At 42.5% G+C, this 23,412-nt stretch overlaps 1 protein-coding gene across 1 annotated transcript in view; it reads right to left on the bottom strand.

Annotated features, from left to right (window-relative positions):
• Window positions 1-220: 220 nt before the first annotated feature.
• The window catches only part of NR1I2 (nuclear receptor subfamily 1 group I member 2), a gene marked incomplete at its 5' end in the record, with an annotated part of 42,073 nt that continues 18,881 nt past the window's right edge, over window positions 221-23,412 (bottom strand). Inside the window, 5 exon segments of the mRNA XM_020985840.2 lie at window positions 221-11,187; window positions 15,856-15,961; window positions 16,960-17,076; window positions 18,830-18,972; window positions 22,409-22,674. Of these exon segments, the coding sequence (XP_020841499.1) occupies window positions 11,028-11,187; window positions 15,856-15,961; window positions 16,960-17,076; window positions 18,830-18,972; window positions 22,409-22,674 (792 nt within the window).

Raw genomic sequence — 23,412 nt, 5'->3', positions numbered from 1 at the left:
AAGATTTCAATTAATATTTTTATAAAACTTTAAATGCTTAATTTTTGTTTAATGTTCTTAGGACTTGCATCTCTGTACTATACAATATATAATATGTGTTCACTGTACTCTATATGTTTACTGCATGGGAATACTATATATGTGGATTGTCTATATACATATGACTGAGTGACTTAAAGTAGCACAATCACAGTACAGTGGAATATACTACACAAAAATGTCATAATTGAAATGTTGTTTTATTATAAATATTGCATATAACAATTTGTAAGATTCTATATACGTATTTTTAAATAAGGTATCTTTAAACAGAAGCACACATGAAACAAGGTTATGTATTGATCTGTTGATGATGGAAATGTGACTAGATGCCCACAGGAACCTATTTCCCCTAGGAGTAATTATACAAATTCGCTAATTAAATTAAAGAAAGCAATTTGCAAATTCAAAATTCACAGCAACTTTATAGAATATAACTACCACAAATAATGAGAATCGTCTGCATATTAACAAATAGAAAAAAAGAGGATTAATGAATTAGGTAACTGTAAAGGAAGCATTAAATTTCAAAACAAAAAATAAAAAACCCCAATCCAGGCATAATTATAGTTGATTCTATCAAACATTCAAAGAGCAACTGATACATAACTATTCTCAGAATTTGAGAAAGAAAACACTCTAACAAATTCCTGCTATGACACAAATATAACCTTAGTAGCTAAGCTATGGAAGGATAAAACAAAGAAAGAGAATCATAAACCAATACCATTAATGAATACTGATGAAACAATTTTAGATAAAATCATAGCTACATATCCAAAAAAGTATTCCTGTAGATGGACACCTTGGAGATGAATCAAAAGACTGAGAGACAGAGTTTCTGGGTAATTAATAATCCTTTTATTCATTAGGCTAGCTGACATTTCTCACAATCACTGAATTGCTAAATACCTTTGGCAAAGAAGGTGTCCTTGATAGGTGAAAATCAACCTTCATTGGTGAAGAATTAATGAGGGAGTAGATATATTAATGAGGAGATGGGCTAAAAGTCTTTAGCTCTTCCTCCTGAGAATGTGGCTTGATCATGAGACTCAGACACCTCCAGCAGTCTTGACAAAAGAATCCACCTCTACCCAACCGCTCTGGTTGGTTTTCTCCTTCATGAGATGGGGAGTTACCTTAAACTCTAATGGAGGGATACAATGACATGGGCTAATTTCCTAAGGGCAAGAATTCACCTAGCTTAGATTCTGTTTACACTCTAAACAGAAGTAAGGTCTTCTAATTGTAATGGGGCCCACCAACAAGCATGTTCCCAGAATGGACAATCTCATCTACCAACAATGTCCTGAGACTGACTGACTTATAGAAGCTGGTCCCTAAATAAGGAAATAAAGAGAAAAAAGCCTTAATTCTAATTTAATAATTGGTCATTAATAGAATAGAAATAATTTCACTTTATGGAGCTTTTTTTTAAAAAAATAGTGTAAACATACGTAGGAGACTATACAGACTCTGGTCAACGTATCGGGCCAAGAATTGAATAGAAGGAGCAGGCTGGATTGCTTGAGGGAATTTTTGCTTTGCAAGACTCTTTTATTGACCATGAACTTCCTGTGAAAATAAAGATCCATCTTTTCAATACTAATATTTTACTGGTGTTGCTATAAGGCAGGAAGACATGGAATGAAACTGCCTCCAAGGAATGAGCATCACACAGAGAATAATGACAGAGTAGGACATCATAAGCATTAAGCAGGCCACAACATGTAACCAATGAAGAACAAGACTAACAGATGATGACTTGGTCGGAGTGCTCTAGTGGTATACAGCAACCTCAGGATAAAGAAAGGAAGGTCTTCCAGAACATTGGTTAGATCCTCAGTAGCAAAATATTGGGAGGAAACGGCCAAGAATGATACAAGATGGATGGGGCTCAATCTGTATCATTGGACAAACTCCTGAATCAATGAGATGTCTGAAATTTGAGTCATTTTTCTTTCTGTTTCTTCATTGTTGCATTCTAATGTTTTTTGTTTTTTCAGAGAATCTACTGATATGAAGAATGTCTCTGTTATTCTAATTTTTCTAATCTGTGGTTAGACTTGCTAATTTCTTCCTTAAAATGTATCATTTCTATTCTTTCTTTGATATCTTCCCTTAATTCTTTGATTATTCTTTTGAACCATTGTAGAAATGCTTAGAGTTACTCCGTGGTCTTTTCAGGGAATCTCGCAGAATCTGTTGTGTTATCTTCTTCATTTTCTCTAGGAGATTAAAAAAAAAAGCACAGTATGGTACAGCAGAAAGAGCACTGGCTCTAGAGTCTGAAGTTCTGGATTCAGATCCTTCCTTTGATGCATACTACTCACTCTCTCCAGGCTTATTTCCCTTATCTGTAAAATGAGGGAATTGGACTAGATGACCTGATAGGCCTTCCAGTTCTGGATCCATGATCCTGTGATCTCCTAATGTCCTTTGTGGTGAAACACCTGTCTCTTGAGAAGGATCTTTTCTTCTAACGCTTTCCTCTGTCAGCTTTTGTATGTTTCAGTCCATTACTGAGCTATTTTTTTCCCCATAATGTCTTTGCTGATAATGTTCCTCATACCAGTCCCTTCCCTTTGGAGGGCCCTGTGCTGTTGTGCCCATGCTTCCTTGTTCTATGTCCTTTTTATTTTATTAGTATTTGCTATTCAGTTTACTCTTTATTCTCAGACTTTCAGAAGTCCTTCTAATGTTGTGCCAGGTGGGAGATTCTTTGGGCAAGAGAGATTGGAGCAATATTACCCTCCATGAGGATGAAATCAAGAGTCAAATCAAGTCTCAGGCCACATGTCTTCTACTCTTTCTTGGACTCTAAGATCTTCTGTAGTTGTAATCAAAAGAATGACTCCTAGACCTTCTCCTTTCGTCATTTTGGCTTCTGGATCGCCTATATCTGTCAGAGTCATCACAGCAGGAATAGCTGCATACATTTCTCCCTTCTTTGGCTTTCATTTGATTTGGTGTTTTGCGATCCCCTTGTGCAGACTGGATTTTGATCTGACATCCACAAATCTATTTTCAGTCCAAATTATGCAGGGCATCTTCAGCATCACAAACATCTTCAAATTGAACACAAGCAAATCCTCTTGGATGACAAGGGTAGAAATCAAGTGGCACATACACATCAACTATGGGACCATAACAACCAAATTCCCGCACAAGTCTTCAGACACACACCTAGTGTCCCCAGCTACATTCCTCATGAACAGGGATATGGTGGGCAGGCACAAGGAGCGGGACATGGTGATGGCGAGCGTGGTGATATAGTGGCGGCAGCATCAGCAGCAGCAACTGTAGCAGGCGTTCTACGTCTTTTTAGTCTTCCAAGGTTGGACAAGGTCTGTTTTCCTCAGAAGGAAAAGATGGGCAGATGGGACCCTAATGCAGGAAAGTCTTAAGGGCCACAGTGGTAAGGTCTTATCTTTACCCTTACCAATTCCACAAAAGGGCAATTAGGTGGCACAGTGGATAGAATGATGGGCTTGGAGTAAGGATGTGTCTCCATGAATTCAAATCTGGCCTCAGACATTTACTAGCTGTGTGACCCTGGGCCAGTCACTTAACCCTGTTTACCTCAGTTTCTTTATCTGTAAAATGATCTGGAGAAGCAAATGGGAAAGCACTCCTGTATCTTTGCCAAGAAATCTCCAAATGGGATCATGTATGACTGAAATGCCTCAACAACAACAACAAAATAAAACCAATTCTACCCTTATGGGATCTGCCATTCTTTCTGAGACAAAGTGAAGGGAGACCCACTGACCTCTTAGGGTCACCAATTTTATGTTGGGGGGCACTACTCTAATTTTTTCCTGTTATTGAGCTGAAAGATGCTTCTCAGTAATGTCCCTCCACTGTTTCTAGTTCTACCCTCTAGGGCCAAGTAAAATACATTTAATCCTTCTTCCCAGGGATAGTCTTGGCAGACAGGTTAAACCAGGTTGAGAGCAGTGACAGGACTCAAACTCTTTGGTGAGTTAGTGGGGTGGAGGGGTGTCTACCCAAACATGTGAAGATTTCCCCGGTGGAATAGGAAGGTGTGAATAATTTGTTCCAATAGGCCCTAAAGGTGGTGAAAGCAGGCCCTGTGGAGTATTCAGAGCTTGGTTAGGCAGCAAAGATGCCAAGGTCATGAACGTCATTTTGAGCTAAAACCAGTCATCTTGGCTTTTGTCTTGACACTGGACTTCAATGACTCTGGAAGAGAGAGTGAGGCCGACTTTGCCCAACTCTGCCTCACTTAAATCCAGTTTATGTGTGAGTCAAAAGACTATTTAACCATTTTGCATTTTCCTACTTACTATTTCAACTCTGATCCTCCTGGCTCCTGGGCCAACACTCTATCTACCCAACCATTACTGCCCTTCTAATTGCCTTAAAGTGAGGCTGTGTGTTTCTGAACTCCTGCTATGACTTTAATGGACATAGCTTCATCTGAAAATGAACTATGGAAAAGTAACTAATAGTGAAAGACTGATGGAGGAATAATAACCTACAAAGTGGTGTATGGATAGAGTAGTTCTCTTTTTGGCAGGAGGGAAAAAAAAAAAGAAGAAACGTTAATGTAGATTGAGAGAGAGATGAAAGGCTTCATTTAAAGCTGTGACTAGAGAACAGGCCAGTGAGGTTCTTATCCCAACAGAGAGAGGAGAGGTGTAGACTGTCAGTCAGCCAGTCAGTAAACATTTATGAAGGACTTACTATGTGCCAAGTATTGTACCAAGTGCTGGGGATATAAAAAGAGGTAAAAAATAGCTCTTCCTTCAAGAAGCTCACAATCTAATGGGGATTAAATTGGCAGAATATATCAGACTCTGTAGAATATATACATCTGTGTATTTGTATGTGTGGAGCTGTTCTTCATTTTCTTTTCTTTTTTTTTGGTTTGCTTTTTTTTTTTGCCAGGCAATGGGGTTAAGTGACTTGCCCAGGGTCACACAGCTAGTAAGTGTTACACGTCTGAGGTAGAATTTGAATTCAGCTAGCTCCTCCTGAATCCAGGGCCGGTGCTCTATCCAGACAGTCACCTAGCTGCCCCTGGTCTTAATTTTCAAGAAGCCAGCTATTCTAGCATCCTAAGATTGTCAGCTAGTCCCCATGTTTCCTCGCCCATACCCCATGGTCTCTTTATGATTCCCACTTCCCTTGGGTGGCCAGCTGTCTCAAGCTGGGGTTGGGAGAAGACTGAAGTATGATAGCATGGCTTATGTAAAGTAGCATTAAGGTGTGACTATCTAACAACCTCAACTCTCCCAAAGGTATTTGCATTTTAAAAAGAGCCCCTGGAATCAAAGGAATGATGTTTTCATTTGTGGAGTGGTTGCACAAAGTGCAATGAATAATATCAGATGTATCCAGGTGGAGTGGAGCACCTGGCTTCACCTGATATGGCCTGGGATAGGCATTAGCCAAATTTGAATAGAGGCCTATGCCACTTATGTACCACCCTGGCTGGGTAGTTTTGGAAGGGACATGGTCGAGGCTTTCTATAGGCAAAACTGTTATTACCAACAGAGGCTGTCTAATGTCCCATCCAAAGCAGAACAAGGAAGGAAGCTCCTTTGGTTGTCCTATTAAGAGGGGACCCCTTGGACCACTGCCCAGATGCGCTCATCTCTCTGGAACTGGACCAGTTTGTGGCCAAAACCCAGGGCTTGGTAGGAGCTCTGGGACTGAGAGCTATAGGAAGCTGAGTAGCTGCTGCTCCAGCTCCCTCTCCTCCATGAAAAAGACAGCCTGTCTTGTCTTCCATCTAAATTTCAGAGCCTCCTCACTGATGCAGAAAGCAATGGTTAGCCAGCACCATACATTAGAAAGCTCTGCCAGGCTGCCTCCGAGAGGCAGGGCCCAGGAGCTTAGACATATACTCAGGGGTCTGGCTTTGCCCCACTCCTACCTTCCTCCATGTGAATAGTCATGGAATTGGAGACTATTAGGGCTAGAAGGGAACTTAGAAGTTCCTCACCCACAAAAAGGTTGGAAATTTACATTTTTAAGTATTCCCCAATGTCCCTAACACCTTATGAACATAGCTCCTCTTCTGGCAGAGCCAGGCTCTGGACTGGGCGTCCACATAGTGTGAGCTTCTCCTGAAGCCTCTCCTGCCTTCTCTAATCCTGTACTGTACACTCTACTCTTCAGGCCTCTCCCTCCCTATTTTAGCCAATGCTTCCAACCCTCATTGTTCATTTATGTGGGCATGTAGCCTGATGGCATGGAGGAGGTAAAGCCCATCCTCACAACCAGGGGCGGGGAACCTGGAGCCTGGAGGCCACATTGTGGCCCTCTAAGTCCTCACATGCGGCCCTTTGACTGAATCCAAACATCACAGAACTGGCCACATGTGGCCTCAAGGCCATATGTTCCCCACCCCTGGTCACAACTGTACCATTGTCACTTCTTCCACCCCTCAAGGCTAGAATTGGAAAGAACACTGAATTTAGAATCAAAGAACTTGGAATTACAGAATCCAAATGTCGTTCTGATCAAGTCATTTAAACTCTCTGAGGCTTGGTTTCCTCATGGCAGCAAGGCAGGGCCTCTCCAGTTCTAAATCCTATGTTCTTATGATTCTAGTTCATGAAAAAAAAAATTAGAAGAAGGTTGGAGACCCTTGGCTCGTCACCTCAATCTGCTTTCTCTCAATATCAAATGTTTAATTAGGGGCTTACCTCATTATGTTACTTCTGCTATTGAGTTTTGACCTAGGACATCTTTATTTCAATATAATTGATTTTCTTTGAGATTTTGTGTATTTTACTTTACGCATTTAAAAATGTTATTCTGAAGAAGGTCACCATTCATCAGGCCACCAGAGGGGACCCGGGCATACAAAAAGGGAAAGAACTCCTGGACTAAGGGCTGGTGGAGAAGTTCCTGTCCTGAGGAGGTTTGGGAGTAGGCACTGGCAATGAGTAGCATCGACTTCTACCTGTAGAGATTTTAAATAAGAAGCTCCCATGTCTTTACACAGAAGGCCTAGGACAGAGAAGAGTCAGAGAAAGAAGGAAAGTTATAACCTGAATCCTTTTGGTCCTATGACCTTGAAATCCACAAAGGACCCCAAAGGACATATTCTTCTTTGTTGAATGATACAAGATGAAATTTCTCTAGATTTGGTTGTTCTGGGTGGGAGAATGGGGGAGAACACACTGGACTTGCATATACTGTCTAATGACAAATGCATTTCCAAAGTGCTTTGACAAAGTTTTCATGTAGCACAAGTGACACTCGGTAGGTTTAGGTGTGGGGCTCTTTTATTTTTCCTTTTTGGAAAGAGTGCTTTCTCTACAGTCTTTTGTAGCTCTCAGACTCTCTGAAATCTGTGAAGAAAACTAAATCCAAAAAACTAGTAATTTCCCTGTTCTTATGATAAAGTCAGTCATTTATTTCTTATTATAAAGTCAGTTGCTGATAAAAACTGAGATGACACAGTCTTTAGCAGTTTCTCTCTTCCTTTGTCAAATTCGAAACAAACAAAAAAAATAACAGAAGTAAATTCAACTAGAAGATTCATAGCTATTGTCTGAATAGACTACACATTCAATTTAAGCAGGTATATTTCATTTTATGAACAAACCAAAATATACCTAATACGTTTTTATGTTCTTAAAACAATAAACTGACTTTTAAATTTGCAAAGGATGCAAAAAAGTGAATTTTAATTTAACTTTTTCTTCCTGTACTGCTATTCCCCAGAAAAAAAAGGAGCACACTTGGTAGCAAGCTGTATGTGACGGAGAAAATAATGGCCTAGGGAATCAGGAGACCTGAATTTAAATCCTGGTTCTGCCACTAACTTGCTGTGTGACCAGCAATGGCTCACATCACCTCTCTGCATCAAATTTCTCTGTCTATATATAGAATGGAGGAACTGACCTAGATGGCTTCAAAGGCCTTTTCTAGTTCTAAAAATATGACATGTTTCCATATATGTACTTTTTTTTAATAAAAATTTCTTTTTACCCCAATCTATGGCGCAAAAAGTTTTCCATGGCTTCAAAATTTCTGGAAATCTTATGCATTCATTTCCAGGGTTAATTAATTCTTAATTAAGTCCTTCTGCCTTAAATGAAACTACAAACACATCAAAATGTTTGCTTGGCTAAATTTCTTGATGTGAAGTGGTTTCATGACATTGCAAAGTAACTTGTGGACATTCAAGCATATTTTCAGGTACTAATTGATCACAATCAATTTAACATAATCCAGTCAGCTCTCTCTGAATAAAACTTAGTTTGGGGAGTAGAAATATCAAAAAAGAATTTGCTGGTTGCTCTTCCCTGTCATGAACATTAGCTGAATGTGACCATTATTCTTGGTTTTTTTGTTATTCGTGGTTTTTTTTTTTTTTGGTCAGGCAATTGGGGTTAAATGACTTTCCCAGAGTCACACAGCTAGTTGAGTGTTATGTGTCTGGATCTGAGGTCGGATTTGAACTCAGGTCCTCGCTCCAGGGCCAGTGCTCTATCCACTGCGCCACCTAGCTGCCCTTTTGACCGTTATTCTTGATAAAGCTCTCCCTGATACATAGATACATCAGCCAGTAGCAGTACAAGTATATGCATGAATTACGCATTTTAATTATACACAGAGATAAATATAACCACACAGAGATTTTCTCCTGCCAGGTAAATGCCCTCTGCAAAAGTGCGCCCTTTTCTCTACAATATCTACACAGATTCATATCTAGACCTCAAAGAGATGAACAACTGCATACATATCCAAGCATACACTCCAAACATACAAGGATAAATGAAGATATATGAGGGTGGTGACAAGCTGAATGACATTCAGAGGAGGGCAACCAGAAGGAACAGGGGACTGAAGACCCTACCTCACACAGTGGACTGTGGCAATAACCTGAGGAAGAGAATACTTAGGTGGAAATATGATAGATGCCTTAAAGTATGTGAAAGATTGTCATGGGGAAGAAAGACTGGGTTTGTCTTGCTTGACCCAAGGGAAGGAACCAGGAGCAGCGGACAGAAGTTACAAGGGGGTAGAGTCTGGTGAGAACCCCTAGCAATTAGAGGGCATTGGGTTCCCTTAGTGAGCAATGAGCCTGCTGTCACTGGAAGTGCTGAAGCAGATGCTGGATGACCATTTTTCGAGGATGCTGCAAAAGGTATTACTGCTTTAGCTAAGATTGGACTAGATGTACCATCACTTCTCTTATTAATGCTGATGATATGTACAGAAAGAGGAACAAATATATATACATATACATATACATACACACATAGATATATGTGCGTGCACACACAAACAGCCACGTACCAGTATACCTACTTCAGAGGTGTGTTGTTGTTCAGTTGTTTCAGTCATGTCTGACTCTTGGTGACCCCATTTGGGGTTCTCTTGGCAAAGATGCTGGAGTGGTTTGCCATTTCCTTCTGCAGCTCATTTTACAGATGAGGAACTGAGGCAAACAGGATTAAGGGACTTGCCCAGGGTCACAAAGCTAGTGAATGAGGTCAGATTTGAATTCGGATCTTCCTGACTCCAGCCCAGTGCTCCATCCACTGTGCCACCTAACTGCTCCACTTTAGAGGTTGAGTGCAAGTAAATATGCTGGCTAGAGAGCATGCCTCTAATGTATCGCTCCCTGACATGGGGCAGGAAGATGGGTATCTACCAGGAGAAATCATCTTTTTTGTTACTCCCATAGAGACAGTCAGGAGTGCGCATACACAAGCACGTGCACACATACATGCATGCACACAAATCAAGGAGCTCTCAAGCAGAGTAGGTGTGGGGTAATCTGGACAAGGAGATGGGAGAAGGTGGAGGTTAGATTTATGTAGCAAGAAGTAGGTGCAAGAGTGGAGGAAATGACGAATGAGGTACTAATGAATATAGGTGGAGATGTAGTTCCACAGACCCAGATCTGAGCTTTGAGTCTGCCCAGCCCTTCCTCATTGGGTACCATCACCATATCTCACTAGAATTCCATTCTCAGACCAGCAGCATCTTTTCTGGAGAAAAATTTTTCTGCTGCAGCGCCCATAAACCAGGAAGTTACTATGCCAACTGCTTCAGTATCTAAGGATGAGGTAGAGGTACAGACTGAGGGGGAAACAATCACTTTTCTTTTTTGTACATGCACAATAATATTAAATCTATTTACACATTAGTCATGTTGTAAAAGAAGAATCAGAACAAAAGGGAAAAACCATGAGAAAGAAAAAACAACAAAAAAAATGAAAATAATATGCTTCCATCTGCATTCAGACTCCATAATTCCTTCTCTGGATGTGGATTAATATTTTCCATCATGAGTCTTTTGGAATTTTCTAAGATCATTGTACTGCTGGGAAGAGATAAGTCTATCAAAGTTGATCATGTACAATGTTGCTGTTACAGTGTATGATGTTTTCCTGGTTCTGCTCACTTTACTCAGCATCAATTCATGTAAGTTTTTCCAGGTTTTCTGAAATCTGCCTGCTCATCATTTCTTATGGCAAAACAGTATTCCATTACATTCATATACCACAACTTGTTCAGCCATTGCCCAATTGATGGGCATCCCCTCAATTTCCCATTCTTCACCACTACAAAAAGAGGTGCTATAAATATTTTTGTCCATGTGTGTCCTTTTCCCTTTTTTATGATCTCTTCGGGATACAGACCTAGTAGTGGTATTGTTCGATCAAAGAGTATGTACAGTTTTATAGCATAGCTCCAAATTACTCTCCCAAATGGTTAGATCAGTTCACAGCTCTACCAACAATGCAGTAGTGTTCCAGTTTTCCCACATCTTCTCCAACATTTATCATTTTCCTTTTCTGTCATATTAGCTAATCTGATAAGTGTGAGGAGGTACCTCAGAGAACAATCACTTTTCTCCAGGAAAGTCAGATGGGAGTGAGTACTGAAAGGACTGAAGATCTAGGACAAATCCAAGAGGTTAAGGCTGGACCCTGCAGGTCAGATCACAGAGTGTTCTTGACTCTTGCTGATTTCTGTCCAGACAAAGGTCAACAGCCGGTGGCCTTATCATCCATTATGTTGAATAACTCCCGCATAAGGGGGGTGGCAAAGGGATGGAGGTCTTCAATCTTGAGCAGTTTCTTGGTGTGCTGGGCATTGACGCTTCGGAGCTCTGTGAGAATGGCTATGATCTTCAGAAACAAAAAACTGTAGGATAGGTGGGGGGCAGGGAAGGGAAGAGGGGGCAAAGGGTAAGGGAAAGAGAGGGCATAGATGAAAAAATTAGGAAATGCTGTGGAATTTGTGTTTGGCTTCTCCTTCCCCACTCCACCCTCATCCTTTGTCTTAGGGGTCCAGTGGTGTCCTGGTACCATTGACGGTAGATTTAGGGAGGGAAACACATGCTATAGGGGCTGGTTTCATTTCTCTGAGCAGTAGTCAAGTGTCATTGGATAAGAAGCTCTTGGTTATAGTTGAGAGTCTACACAGTCTCCCTGTTGCTCACTACTGAACCTATCCCATGCAAGTTGTAATAGGGTAAGACCTTTAGCCAGTAGGAATCAAAAATGAGGGCTCAGCTTCTGAGAACATCCTTATCCTTTCCTTTAGGGCTAACCCAGGTAGACTGTGTTTTTTAAAAGTTTATTTTGCGGTAGCTAGGGGACGCAGTGGATAGAGCTCTGGCCCTGAAGTCAGGAGGAACTGAGTTCAAATTCTGCCTCAGACACTTGACACTTACTAGCTGGGTGACCCTGGACAAGTCACTTAACCCCATTGCCTAGCCAACCCCCCCCACAAAAAAAAGTTTATTTTATTTTTAATTTATGGAATAAAACAAGCATTTTCATAACATAGTACAATTAAAAAAGATGATTGAGATTCTTTAAGTTTAGAGCAGCAGCCAAGGTCCAGCCCATGGGGCATCCATGGCAAGCACTACCTAACCTTGCGATGGCTTGTTTCTGGAAGCTGAATCAAGCCTGGTCAACAGTGTCAGATATGAGAGACAGCGCGGTGCAATGAACAGAAAGCACTGGACATAGAATCAGGAAGGGCTGCATTCAATCCCACCTCAGATGCTTACTAGCTGTGTGATCCTTGGCAAGTCACGTAAACCACCTTTGGCCTCAGTTTCCCCATCTGTGAAATGAAGGGGTTGGACATGGTCTCTAAGGCCTCTACTAGCTCTAACTCTCTGATCCTATGGTATGTCACTGACATTTGACAAACTGCTAAGTTAAGAGCAAAACTCCATAATTCAGTATTTCCAGAATCTGTAATTTCATCTGTGTAAGGAGACCCATTATGAACAGAGGTCCTAACCCATCTTCATTTTAGTGCACAGTTACATGAATTGCTGTGGCCATGCCTCTGGTGATGAGTGAGGCTGGTCCGTGAAAAACAGGCATACAGTCAGTCCATCACTGGACCTTTTCCAATGTGATAAGGCCTGGCCAAGCCTACATTCGGCTTGTTCAGCTTCCAAGAATCCCAAATTACATCCCTGCCAAGATGAGGCACAGAAACTCCAGTGGTTCCCTATTTCCTATCACATCCAATCTAAACTCTTCCATTTGACTTTAGGGGCCCTTTCCTAGCTGTACCACCTTGCCACTGTTCCCCAACACGCACCCTCCTTACATTTCTTGATTTCTGTGGCCTTGTTCTTTGCTCCTCCACCTTTACTGCCCAGCTAACTCCTCTGCACCTTCCAAAGTAGACCAGGAAACATGTCCTAACTACTCTAGGTCTTACTGACCTTCTTCTGCCCTGATCTACTACAGGATTTAATGTTTAGACCACACAATTTACACTAATCATCTTACATTGCTTCTTTTTGGGTTTTTTTTTGTGTTACTCTTGACTCTCCAACGAGAGTATAAGCTTCTTCTTTTTTTTTTTTAGTGAGGCAATTGGGGTTAAGTGACTTGCCCAATGTCACACAACTAGTGAGTGTTATGTGTCTGAATCTGGACTTGAACTCAGGTCCTCCTGACTCCAGGGCCGGTGCTGTATTCACCGCGCCACCTAGCTTCCCCAAGAGTATAAGCTTCTTAAGGGCAAGTTTCTTTGTCTATGTCTTCTATGGCACCTAGTACAGTGTTGACAATGTAGTAGGCATTGGTATAGCTTGGTATGGCTTGAGAACTTGGATAGCTAATAGAGGTTCCACGCCTTTAGCATCTGGCACTTTCTTTCCTCCCACCCACAACATGGGGAGGCTTTACATAAAACGAAGACAAATCTGTCCATAAGCCCAAATGGCCCCAGCTTTGTTGGCATCTGGTCATCTATGGGCATAAAATTCCTAGCCACTTGGAATCTAGGGCCATGGAACTTGGCAGATTTCTGAAGTTCACTTGAGTCAGTCACCATGTCCTTTACCACTGATGACCAAAACATTTCCATATTTAGATGGGGGGATGTTAGGTCAGAGTTAATTGCATTTTGTTAACCATTCAATGACTTTTTTAGTCACTCATTTCCTCCCAACATCAAACCTGAATTGAGTGTTGGTGTTAGAATCACCTTCAAAAACACATCCAACAGGATCATAGATTTAGAGGTCATGGGGTCCAATCCTCTGATTTTTATAGATGAACACACTCCAGAGAAGTTCAGCACCTTGCCCAGGGTCACTCAGCTAGTAAGTGTCTAAGGCAAGATTTGAACCCAGGTCTTCATTGCTCCAAGTCTGGTGCTCTATCCACTACACCATACTACCCCACCTAATACATGCGGACCTGACTAAGTAAACTTACACCAGTGGTTATCAAACATTAGGGTTATATCTTTGCTGGAGGACTCTATTTCATTCCATGTCTCCACACTCATTACTCAGTCAATTGTTTTCAATTTCCATCTTCTAGAAGATCCCAGACTAGTCTTGTTCAGTATTGGCTTTCACATGAGCAGAAGAGAAATAAGAGCAGCCCAGGCTAAGCAAGTGAGTGGTCTCACAAATCCAAGTCTTTTCCTTGCTCTTGGTGCATAAGTAGCAACATACTCACACACCAACAGACATAAATCCTCCATGCCTGGCTCAGCTCCACCCCCTCCAATTCTTACAACTTCCTTGGTTTCCAATTGTCAGCCAGTCACTAAGCATTTATTAAACACCTACTATGTCAGGCACTGTTCTGTTGGGGATACAAAGAAAGGCAAAAGACAGTCCTTGTTCATAAGGAGCTATTGTCTAATGAAAGAGACAACAGGCAAATAACTAAGTAAAAACAAGAATGTGTGTGTGTATGTGTGTGTGTTCAGTAAAAGTAAACTGGAGGTAATCTACAGAGAGAAGATACAAGCATTAAGGAGAATCAGGAAAGACTTCTTGCTGAAGGTCAGATTTTTAGCTGGTTCTTGAAGAAAGTCGGGGAAACTGGGAGGCAGAAATAAGAAGGGAGAGAACTCTAGCCATGGGGGACAGCCAATGAAAATGTCTGGAATCAAGAGGTATAGTGCCTTCTGCAAGGAACAGCAAGATAGCCCGCGTCACTGGATTGAAGCGTACACGGGAGTAAGGTATAAGAATATGGGAAGGTAGGAGACGGCCAGGTTCTTGAGGGTTCTGAATGACAAACAAAGGAATTTAGATTTGACGCTGGAGGCAATAGGGAGCCACTGGAGTTTATTGAAGGGGGAGTATAACACGGTCAGATATGTGCTTTAGGAAGGTGAATTTGACAGCTGAGTGGAGGATGAACTGGAGTTGAGGAAGACTTGAGGCAGACAGCTCCACCAGCAGGCTATTGCAATAGTCTAAATATGAGGTCATGAGGGCCTGCAGGGTGATGGCCATGTCTGAAGAGAAAAGGGTCATAGATGAGAGATTTTACAAAAGTAAAAACCATAGGACTTGGCATTAGACTGGATATGGGGGGCAAAGGAGAGTGAGGAGTTGAGGATGACGCTTAGGTTATGAGCCTGCATGACTGTGGTATCCCACACAATAACAGCAAAGTTAAGAAGGCGGTGGGGGGGTGGGGTGTTGAAGGGAAAGATAGTGAGTTTTGTTTTGGATATGTAGAGTTTAAGATGTCCATAGGACATCCAGTTTGAGATGCTGTCTGGAAGTTTTGGAGAGAGTTTAGGGCTGGATAAGGAAAGCAGAAAATCATTAGCATAGCGACAACAATTGAATCCCTAGGAACTGATGAGAACACCAAGAGAAACAGCATAGAGGAGAAAAGAAGAGAGCCCCAGAGAGAGCCTTAGGGGGCATCCCCAGGTAGCAGGCATGGCCTGGATCACCATTTCTAGTCACTGTCCAACCAGCAATGGAGTCTAAAAAGGAGGAGATAACCTGGAGAAAGCTGGGCCTAGAAAATCTAGAAAGAAGAGAGTATCAAGAAGAAAAGTGTGACCAGCAAAAACCCAAACTCTCACATCTTGCCCATTCCCTTCACTCACCTAGCTATTACCTTAGTTCAAGCACTCATCATCTCTTGCCTGGAATTTTGCAACATCTTCCTAATTGGTCTCCATGCCAGTCTTCCTCCACTCCAGCCTATCCCATGCTACTGCCAAAGTCCCTCCCAAACTACCTTGTATTTAATTATGGTACTTTGTATTCCTTCTGTATATACTTATGTATGTACTTGTCACAACCCCCATTTGAAAGTAAGGATTGTTTCATTCTATGTACATGGATTTGTAGTGCCCAATACAGTGCCAGGCACACAGTAAGTGCTTAATAAATGCTTTCTGTTTGATTGATTTCTCTCAGCCAGTCCCTAGTAATCTTCCCCCGTAAGTGTGGAGAACAGCATCCAATGTGAAGCAGTGCATAAACCCACTCCCCTGCAATGAAGTCGAGACGTTCACTCTGGGGGCCTTTTCTACTGAGAGGCAGTGCCGGCTGTCCTCACTCACCGGTTCTCTGGCTGAGGTCGCTTGCATTCTATGTAGGCTTTCAGTGTCATGGTGAATCTCTGCTGCAGCTGATCCACGACACAATGCTCGACCACACCTGGTCGATCTAAGGAAAGAGCAGGAGCAAGGGAAATCCCTGGGGCATTAAGATGGAGAAACTGCTCCCTTTCCCCAAGTTCAGCACCTTTCCCCCTAGCATGATAGGGTAACTTTGTCTCATGGAATGACGGGCTTTGATGTTAATGAAGGAAGAGAGAGAGATACGGACTGTGCTTCCAATCACCCTGTGACTTTGCCACAGATTCTTCTTCTAGTGAAAGAAGCCCAGGGAGGAACTTCTCTTCAGTCCCTCTCCTGGGGAGCCCCACTCCCAGAAAAACCCAAGTGTAGGGCATTTTCTTAGAGGGAAGCTTTCTCTCCTTGTGCACATTTGGGGACCACAGGGAGACACAACACCATGGCTGTATGATTCGGAGGCTCTGATATAGGCAGTCCAAAGTTGTATAACATGTGTGCATGTGCGTATATGTTAGAGATAAGAGAAAAGAGACAGTCTTAAATATTTTGTATATGTGTGTGTGTGTATAGACATGTGTATGTCTCTGGTGTTTCTATGTGTACATACATGCATACATGGAGAGAGAGAGAGAAGAAAGAAGAAAGATACTCAGACCTAACATATAATAGGACTGCCTGTCTCTCATACATATATATATTTACACACATACATATATAATCTCTCTATATATCTATAAAGAGATCTTTCTATAGAGATCTATATCTACATATCTATATCAAGAGATAGAGTTTGGAAAGGGAGAGGAAGAAGAAGGAGGGAGAAGGAACAAAGACAATCCTTTTATATATGTATGTATACATGTTTGTGTATATTTTAGATAATATATAATATGTTTGTATATAGAGAGAGGGAGAGACAGAGAGAGGCTAAAGACAGAGCTGAGACAGGAAAGAGATCTCCTAAGTGGTTGACTACCAGGACCTTTCACTGAAGAGTATGATGGTAGTTCCCCTCAAGTTTGAATCTGCCTTGGAAGTAAGTCGGGGCTGAGACTGAAGGCCAGGAGCAGTGTTGGGCTACCGTACCTGGGGAGAAGAGGGAGATGGCCTGAATTAGCACATACTCTTCATCACGTAGCTGCAGCTTCTTCATCATGTAGTGTAATTTCATTACAGGATCCGTATGATAGTACTGCCAAAACCCTGTAGAGTCCAGTAAGAGAGCAGCTGTCAGCCAAGGTAGGTATGGGGGCTCTCTAATCATTCAACCCTCCTGAAGTAGCAGCCCTGGCCATATAACTGAGTGAGCACCTTATTTGCAAAAACAGGCTTCCCAAAGAACCCAGGCTTTCACAATATCTCACAAGAGAAGCACCTTCTTTGTCAGACACTTTGGGTTTTTTTTGGTTTCTTGGTTGGTTTTTTGGGTTTTTTTGTTTTGTTTGTGTGGTTGGTTTTTTGGTGAAGCAATTGGGGTTAAGTGACTTGCCCAGAGTCACACAGCTAGTGAGTATTGTGTGTCTGAAGCCAGACTTGAATTCAGGTCCTCCTGATTCCAGGGCCAGTGCTCTATCCACTGCACCACTTAGCTGCCCCTGTCAGAGACTTTGACAGCTGGGATTGTGAGCCCCTTTCCTTCCACTCTGTATATTTCTTTCTTTCTTTTGGCAATTGGGGTTAAGTGACTTGCCCAGAGTCACACAGCTAGTAAGTGTCAAGTGTTTGGTCTGAGGCTGGATTTGAACACAGGTGCTCCTGACTTCTGGGCTGGTGCTCTGTCCATGTGCCACCTAGCTGCCCCCATTCTGTATATTTCTTCCTCTCCCTCTTCACCCTTTCCAGGTTCTCTGGGAATGGGTCAATCAATCAATAAACATTTATTAAGTGCCTACTTTGTGCCAGGCACTGTGTTAGGTGCTAGGGATACAAAAAAAAATTTTTAAAGGGTGAAAGACAGTCCTTGCCTTCAAGGAGCTTACAATCGAATGGGAGAAGACAATATGCAAATGAATATATGTAAACAAACCATATATAGGATAAATAGGGAATAATTAACAGAGGGAAGGCACTGGGATTAAGAAGAGTTGGGAAAGGCTTCCTGTAGAAAGGGAGATTCTAGTTGGGGCCTAAAGAAAGCCAGAGAGGTCAGTTAGGTGAACTCATGTAAAATTGTAAGGCATGAAGACAGGGCAAAAGGCATTTTTCACCCTGGGTACAAAAATATAGAGGGTGCTGACTGGCATTAGTTTGGATTTAGAGGACCTGGGTTCAAATCCTGCTTGTGATACTCACTGCCTATGTGACTTTGGGAAAGTCACAGCCTCCCTAGCTTCAGTTCTGTCATCCATATAAGGAGAGAGGTGGCCTAGACAGCTTCTGAGGTCCCTTCAGGCTCTCTATCTATGATCCCATGAGCATTTGCAATCCTTTACCAGTGCAGAAACAACCAAATTTACTTACTTAATAAGAATAATTAAAATAGGAAGCTATAGAGAGCTCACTGCTGACAAATGTTTAAAAACCAGCTCTCCAGAAGAAAAAAATATATACCCATGGCACACTTTTAAGTGTAATCTGCATTATTGACATTTTCTCCAGTACTTCATTATGTCTAGCCAATCAACAAAGCACTTAGTTAAGCCTTACTTCATGGGCAGCATTTGCCAATTTCCGAAGTGTAAACGCTAACACTGATAATTTAACAGGCCCCCGAATCTGAGCCTTCTCCAGCACGCCTCTGGCTATGGAAGGTGTGACTGACAGCTGTACCCCAGGGGAGCTGTGCCACCGCCTGACATCCTCTCCCCACGCCCTCCAGCAGTCTCCCCACTGGCAATCGAAGGTGCACTTCACACTGCTGGCCCCTGTCATGCTTTGCTGCTTCTTGCCCTGGCAGCAAAAATAGTTAGTTCTGGTTCTGTACTCATGTAATGACAGGAGAAGACCAATCACGTGCCTTTCGGATCATCTATGTAGTAGGAAAATCGGCCGAAATCCCAGGTTGCAGTCTCTGCATTGAACACCCTGTTGAAGCGCAGCAGGCACAGCTCAACCATGGACCCTTTCAACAGACAAATCTGGTCCTCAATGGACAATTCTCTGAGAGAAGGGAGGGAGAAAGTAGCCCATTAACTGCTGAAATGCATGTGATGCTGAAAAAATATCAGATGTTCTTACTGTTATGGGTTTATACTTGATATGCCCAACTAGATTATAAGCTTTTTCTTTTTTTTCTTTTTGGTGAGGCTATTGGAATTAAGTGACTTGCCCAGGGTCACAGAGCTAGTAAGTGTCATGTGTGTGAGGCCGCATTTGAACGCAGGTCCTCCTGCCTCCACTACACCACCTAGCAGCCCCTGATTATAAGCTTTTTCAGGGTAGTTTATGGCTCATACTTTTTTGCATCTGCCACAGAACCTAAAGGTTTATACAAGGCAACAGTTCACTACTATAAAACATTTCTCAACATCTGCTGTGTACAGAGCACTGAGCTACAAAAATTTAATCTACAAACTTATAATCCAGAAGCAATTGTTTATTGAGTAATTGAACCCTTCTCATACTGTACAGTACCCTTCCTACTCCAGCCAGGCACAGCACTGGGCCTAAAGTCAGGAAGGCCTGAATTCAAATCTGACCTCCCACACTTAATAGCTGTGTGACCCTGGCTATTTAACTTCTGTTTGCCTCAGTTTCCTCAACTATAAAATGGGGATAATAAAAGCACTTATCTCCCAGGATTGCTGTGAGGAACAGGTGAAATAATAATTGTAAAGGTCTTAGCACAGTGCCTGGCACACAGTAAGTACTATGTAAACAGTAGCTATTGTTATTATTACTCTATCATCTCCTCCACTCTAAACTAAATAGATCTTCCCAATGATGTAGACGGTCATTGGTGGCCTGTGGCAGGGGGCTATGGTAATAGTTTATCTCAAGAATAGGCTTCTCAGAGCTAGTCCAGAGTTGATCCGAAGATGACATGGCTGGGGAGAGGAGCTCAAGTGGCCTGGCCACCTAAGAATGAGGGAGGTCCCTTGTAACTCTGTGTGGGGCTACCCTGAAGAAGGTCAGTCTGCCTTTCTCACCACTCCTGAAAAGGGAGAGAGGATACACCCCGTCAGAATGTTTTAAGGGCTAGGGGATATACTCTGAAATCTCTCTATAATTTCTTCCCTTGACAACAGATTTTCACTGGAACATAGCCCTTTCATTAACCATATTGGCTGTCATTCAAGGCACTACCCCATTTGTGGAATGAGGCTCCTACACGGAAGTGATAAAGGAATGTCCAGTGACCCGACTAGTGCAGTGTGGCACCAGTTCTTGAACCCTGGGGTGAGAGGATGAATCTCCAGGCCACTTTGAGCTTACAGATCAGGGGTCCTTTGGAGAATCTGTTCCTTGACCAAGGTAGCTTCTGTTCTGGGAGGTCTTAAAAGTGCCAAGAAACTACAACCTGGAGTGAACGAAGAGGCAGAGAAGAGGGAGTCTTGGGAGGGAACCTCAGGTCAGTCTGGAAGCTCCTGAAATTTCCTCAGGGTGGTTCAGAGGCTTACTCAGGGTTCTAACGATGTCCTTCTGCCCTGAGTCTGCTGAATCTCTGGGTCAAGTCCAGACCTCCAGTAGCAATGGTCCTTGGACATTGGATCTGAGAGTTGGAAGGGCCCTCAGAGGCCATTTATTCCAGTTCTTTCCCACAACATCCTCATCAAATGGTCATCTAGCTTTTGTCTGAAGTTCTTCAGTGACTGGCAACTCACTACCATCTCAGCTTGCATTATATAATACTACGCAATTAATCAATTCCACAGGGGGAAAACTCAGTCAAATTAGCTCAACTGTGTCAATTCAGTCAAAATGGTGGTTGATTCAGTAGGGCTATGTAGACATAGCTTATGTGGCTCTCTGGTGTAGGGACAGCACAAGAAAAGTATCACTGTGGCAATTCTCTCCACGTCTCTTTCTTTCTCTCTCTCTTTTTTTTTAGGCAATTGGGGTTAAGTGACTTGCCCAAGGCCACATAGCTAGTAAGTGCCAAGTGTTTGGTCTGAGGCTGGATTTGAACTCAGGACCTCCTGACTTCAGGGCCAGTGCTCTATCCACTGCACCACCTAGCTGCCCCTCACGTCTCTTTCTTTTTAACAACCTAGTATATTGTCCAACCAGCTCCCCATTCACTAGCAGGGATTCTCATCTCCCAATCTTTTCTGAACATGTTTGAGGAAACTAGGCAAAGGATGACAGTAGGACCACAAGGAGTAAGTCCAGCATAGTTTAGCACAGACCAGCTTAGCTCAGCCTAGTCTCCTCTTATCTCCAACAGCCTTGGAAGAAGCAAACCAGAAATGGGGGAAAATTCCCAGACCACCAAAGGAGCACAATTCAAATGAGCTTCCATTTCCCCACTGATCCATCTGTGTCCCTGACCACTAGGCATAGACATGTACATAACCTCTTGCCCATGGGTGCCCAAAACAATGACAAGGGACTTGATAGGTAGATTTGTGGGACAGGATAGAAAATGGATTCATCTCAATAGAATCTATTTCTATTCGATTATTAAAGTCAAAGCCTTTTCCATTCAACTCCAAAGGACATGTATGTGTTCTTACTCAAGAACCCAAGACCTGCTGCTCACGTATAAAGAAATCAAGCAGCCATCCATAGCCTTAACCTCCATTGCCAAACACAGTATCCCCTCCCCCAAGAGTGGTAGAAAGTGACCCCCAGGTTCTCATCATTCCCAAGCAAACTGCTGAAGGGTCTCTGAGGTTTATCCCAGGTCCAGGAGGTCATTGCCTCTGTTACTGGCAACAGAGTCCTGGATTTGGAATTGGAAGACCTGGATTCCAATCCTAACTCTGCTACTTATTCCCTGCATAACTTTGGGGAAGTCATTTACCATTTGAGGGCATCAGTCTCACCTGTATGATCAAGGAAGGGATTAGATAATTTCTAAGGTCACCTCCTTTAACAATCCATAAATTAAGTTGGCTTGGAGCCTCCTCCCTTTCCTCATGCCCCCAGTTATCGGCTGACTAGAAAGGGTAAGCATAGCATTGGTGGCAACATCATATGAACTCAGCACACCTGATGATAGCTTGCTTGCTCAATGCTAGGTAATCAACATTCCCTAGCCCAGTCTTCCCAATCCCCTCCTTAGGGACAAGTTGCCTGTGATCCTTTGTCTTGAGGGCCACTCTGCTCAGAGCTCCTTTCCAAATCTCTTCTACTCTCTAAATGACACCAAGTGGTCACAAATTTCCTTCCTCTTCATGGGAAAAACCTGAATCTTGGCTGGCCAAAAACAAATAGAGAGCCTTGAGGATACTGATATCTCATCCACATTCAGAGGAAGGAAGACCCACCTTAGAGCCCTTTAATCTCTGCCCTTACTAATTTCTCTAGCACTTAGCATAGTCACATAGTACTTGACACACAGTACTTAATAAATATTTGTTGACCACCTGACTGATGCCATTTTTTTGCCCCTTCCTATACCATCTTTCCCCAATATATCCCCATATCCTACCGGAAGCAGGGGATGACTTTGGCAAAATTGATGATGCCTTTAAACATGTAGGTTGACGTGTTGGCCACGTGGGGCAAAAAGGAAGCTATCATTTCCCTTGACCTGTCTCCTGAGTTTCTGTAGTTCCAAATGCTGCCATCTTCATGTTGTAGCCGCAGAGACATAGGGCAGAGACCTTTGGTGATACTGTTCCACTTGGCAGCTTCTTCCTCTGAACTGGCAATGGACTCGGGAATCTTAGGGTCACTGCTCTGTGCTTCAGGCCCCTGGGAAACAGATCATTACAGTAGAAGAGAAGAAGAGGGGAGGGGAGGGAAGAGGAAGGGAGGGAAGGTAACATAACAGAAGGAAAAGTATGGAAGGAAAAGTATGGGAGGAGAGGAAGCAGAGGAAAGAAAGCAAGGACATTTATGCCCATCAGTCACATTACACAGATATATACCAACCACATTGAATGTTAGCTGCCAGTACAAAGATGACTCTAGATGTGTATGCACATATTGCCCATCTTGGCAAGCACACTGTATGAAGATATTTCTGTGTAGGAAAAAAGACAGTATGGTGCAGTCCAAAGTGTTTTTGACTGAGAGTCAGGAAACCTGGGATTAAATCCCAGTAACTAATAGCTATATGAACAACTAGATGACTTGAAATCAGGAAGATCTGAGTTCAAAACCAGCCTTAGACACTTACTAGCTGTGTGATCCTAAGGAGGTCAACCTCTGACTACCTCAATTTCTTCACCTGTAAAATGGGGGAAATAATGGCACCTACCTCCCAGGATTGTTGTATGGATCAAATGAGATAGCACATGAAAATGCTTTCCAAGTCTTAAAGCACTACATAAACACTAGTTATCATCATCATCATCATCATCATCATCATCATCATCATTATTATCTTATGTCTTTGAGCCTCATTTCTATCATCTGTAAAATGAGGAGACTGGATTATATCATAGTCTCTAAGATCCTTTTACTTCTCACCTTTTAGCCCTAACATGG

This window comes from Phascolarctos cinereus, unplaced genomic scaffold (assembly GCF_003287225.1).
Source record: "Phascolarctos cinereus isolate Bilbo 61053 unplaced genomic scaffold, phaCin_HiC Scaffold_726;HRSCAF=1367, whole genome shotgun sequence".
NCBI lineage: Eukaryota > Metazoa > Chordata > Mammalia > Diprotodontia > Phascolarctidae > Phascolarctos > Phascolarctos cinereus.
Note: the sequence above shows the minus strand (reverse complement) of the source record. Positions and strands in the feature narration are given on the sequence as shown.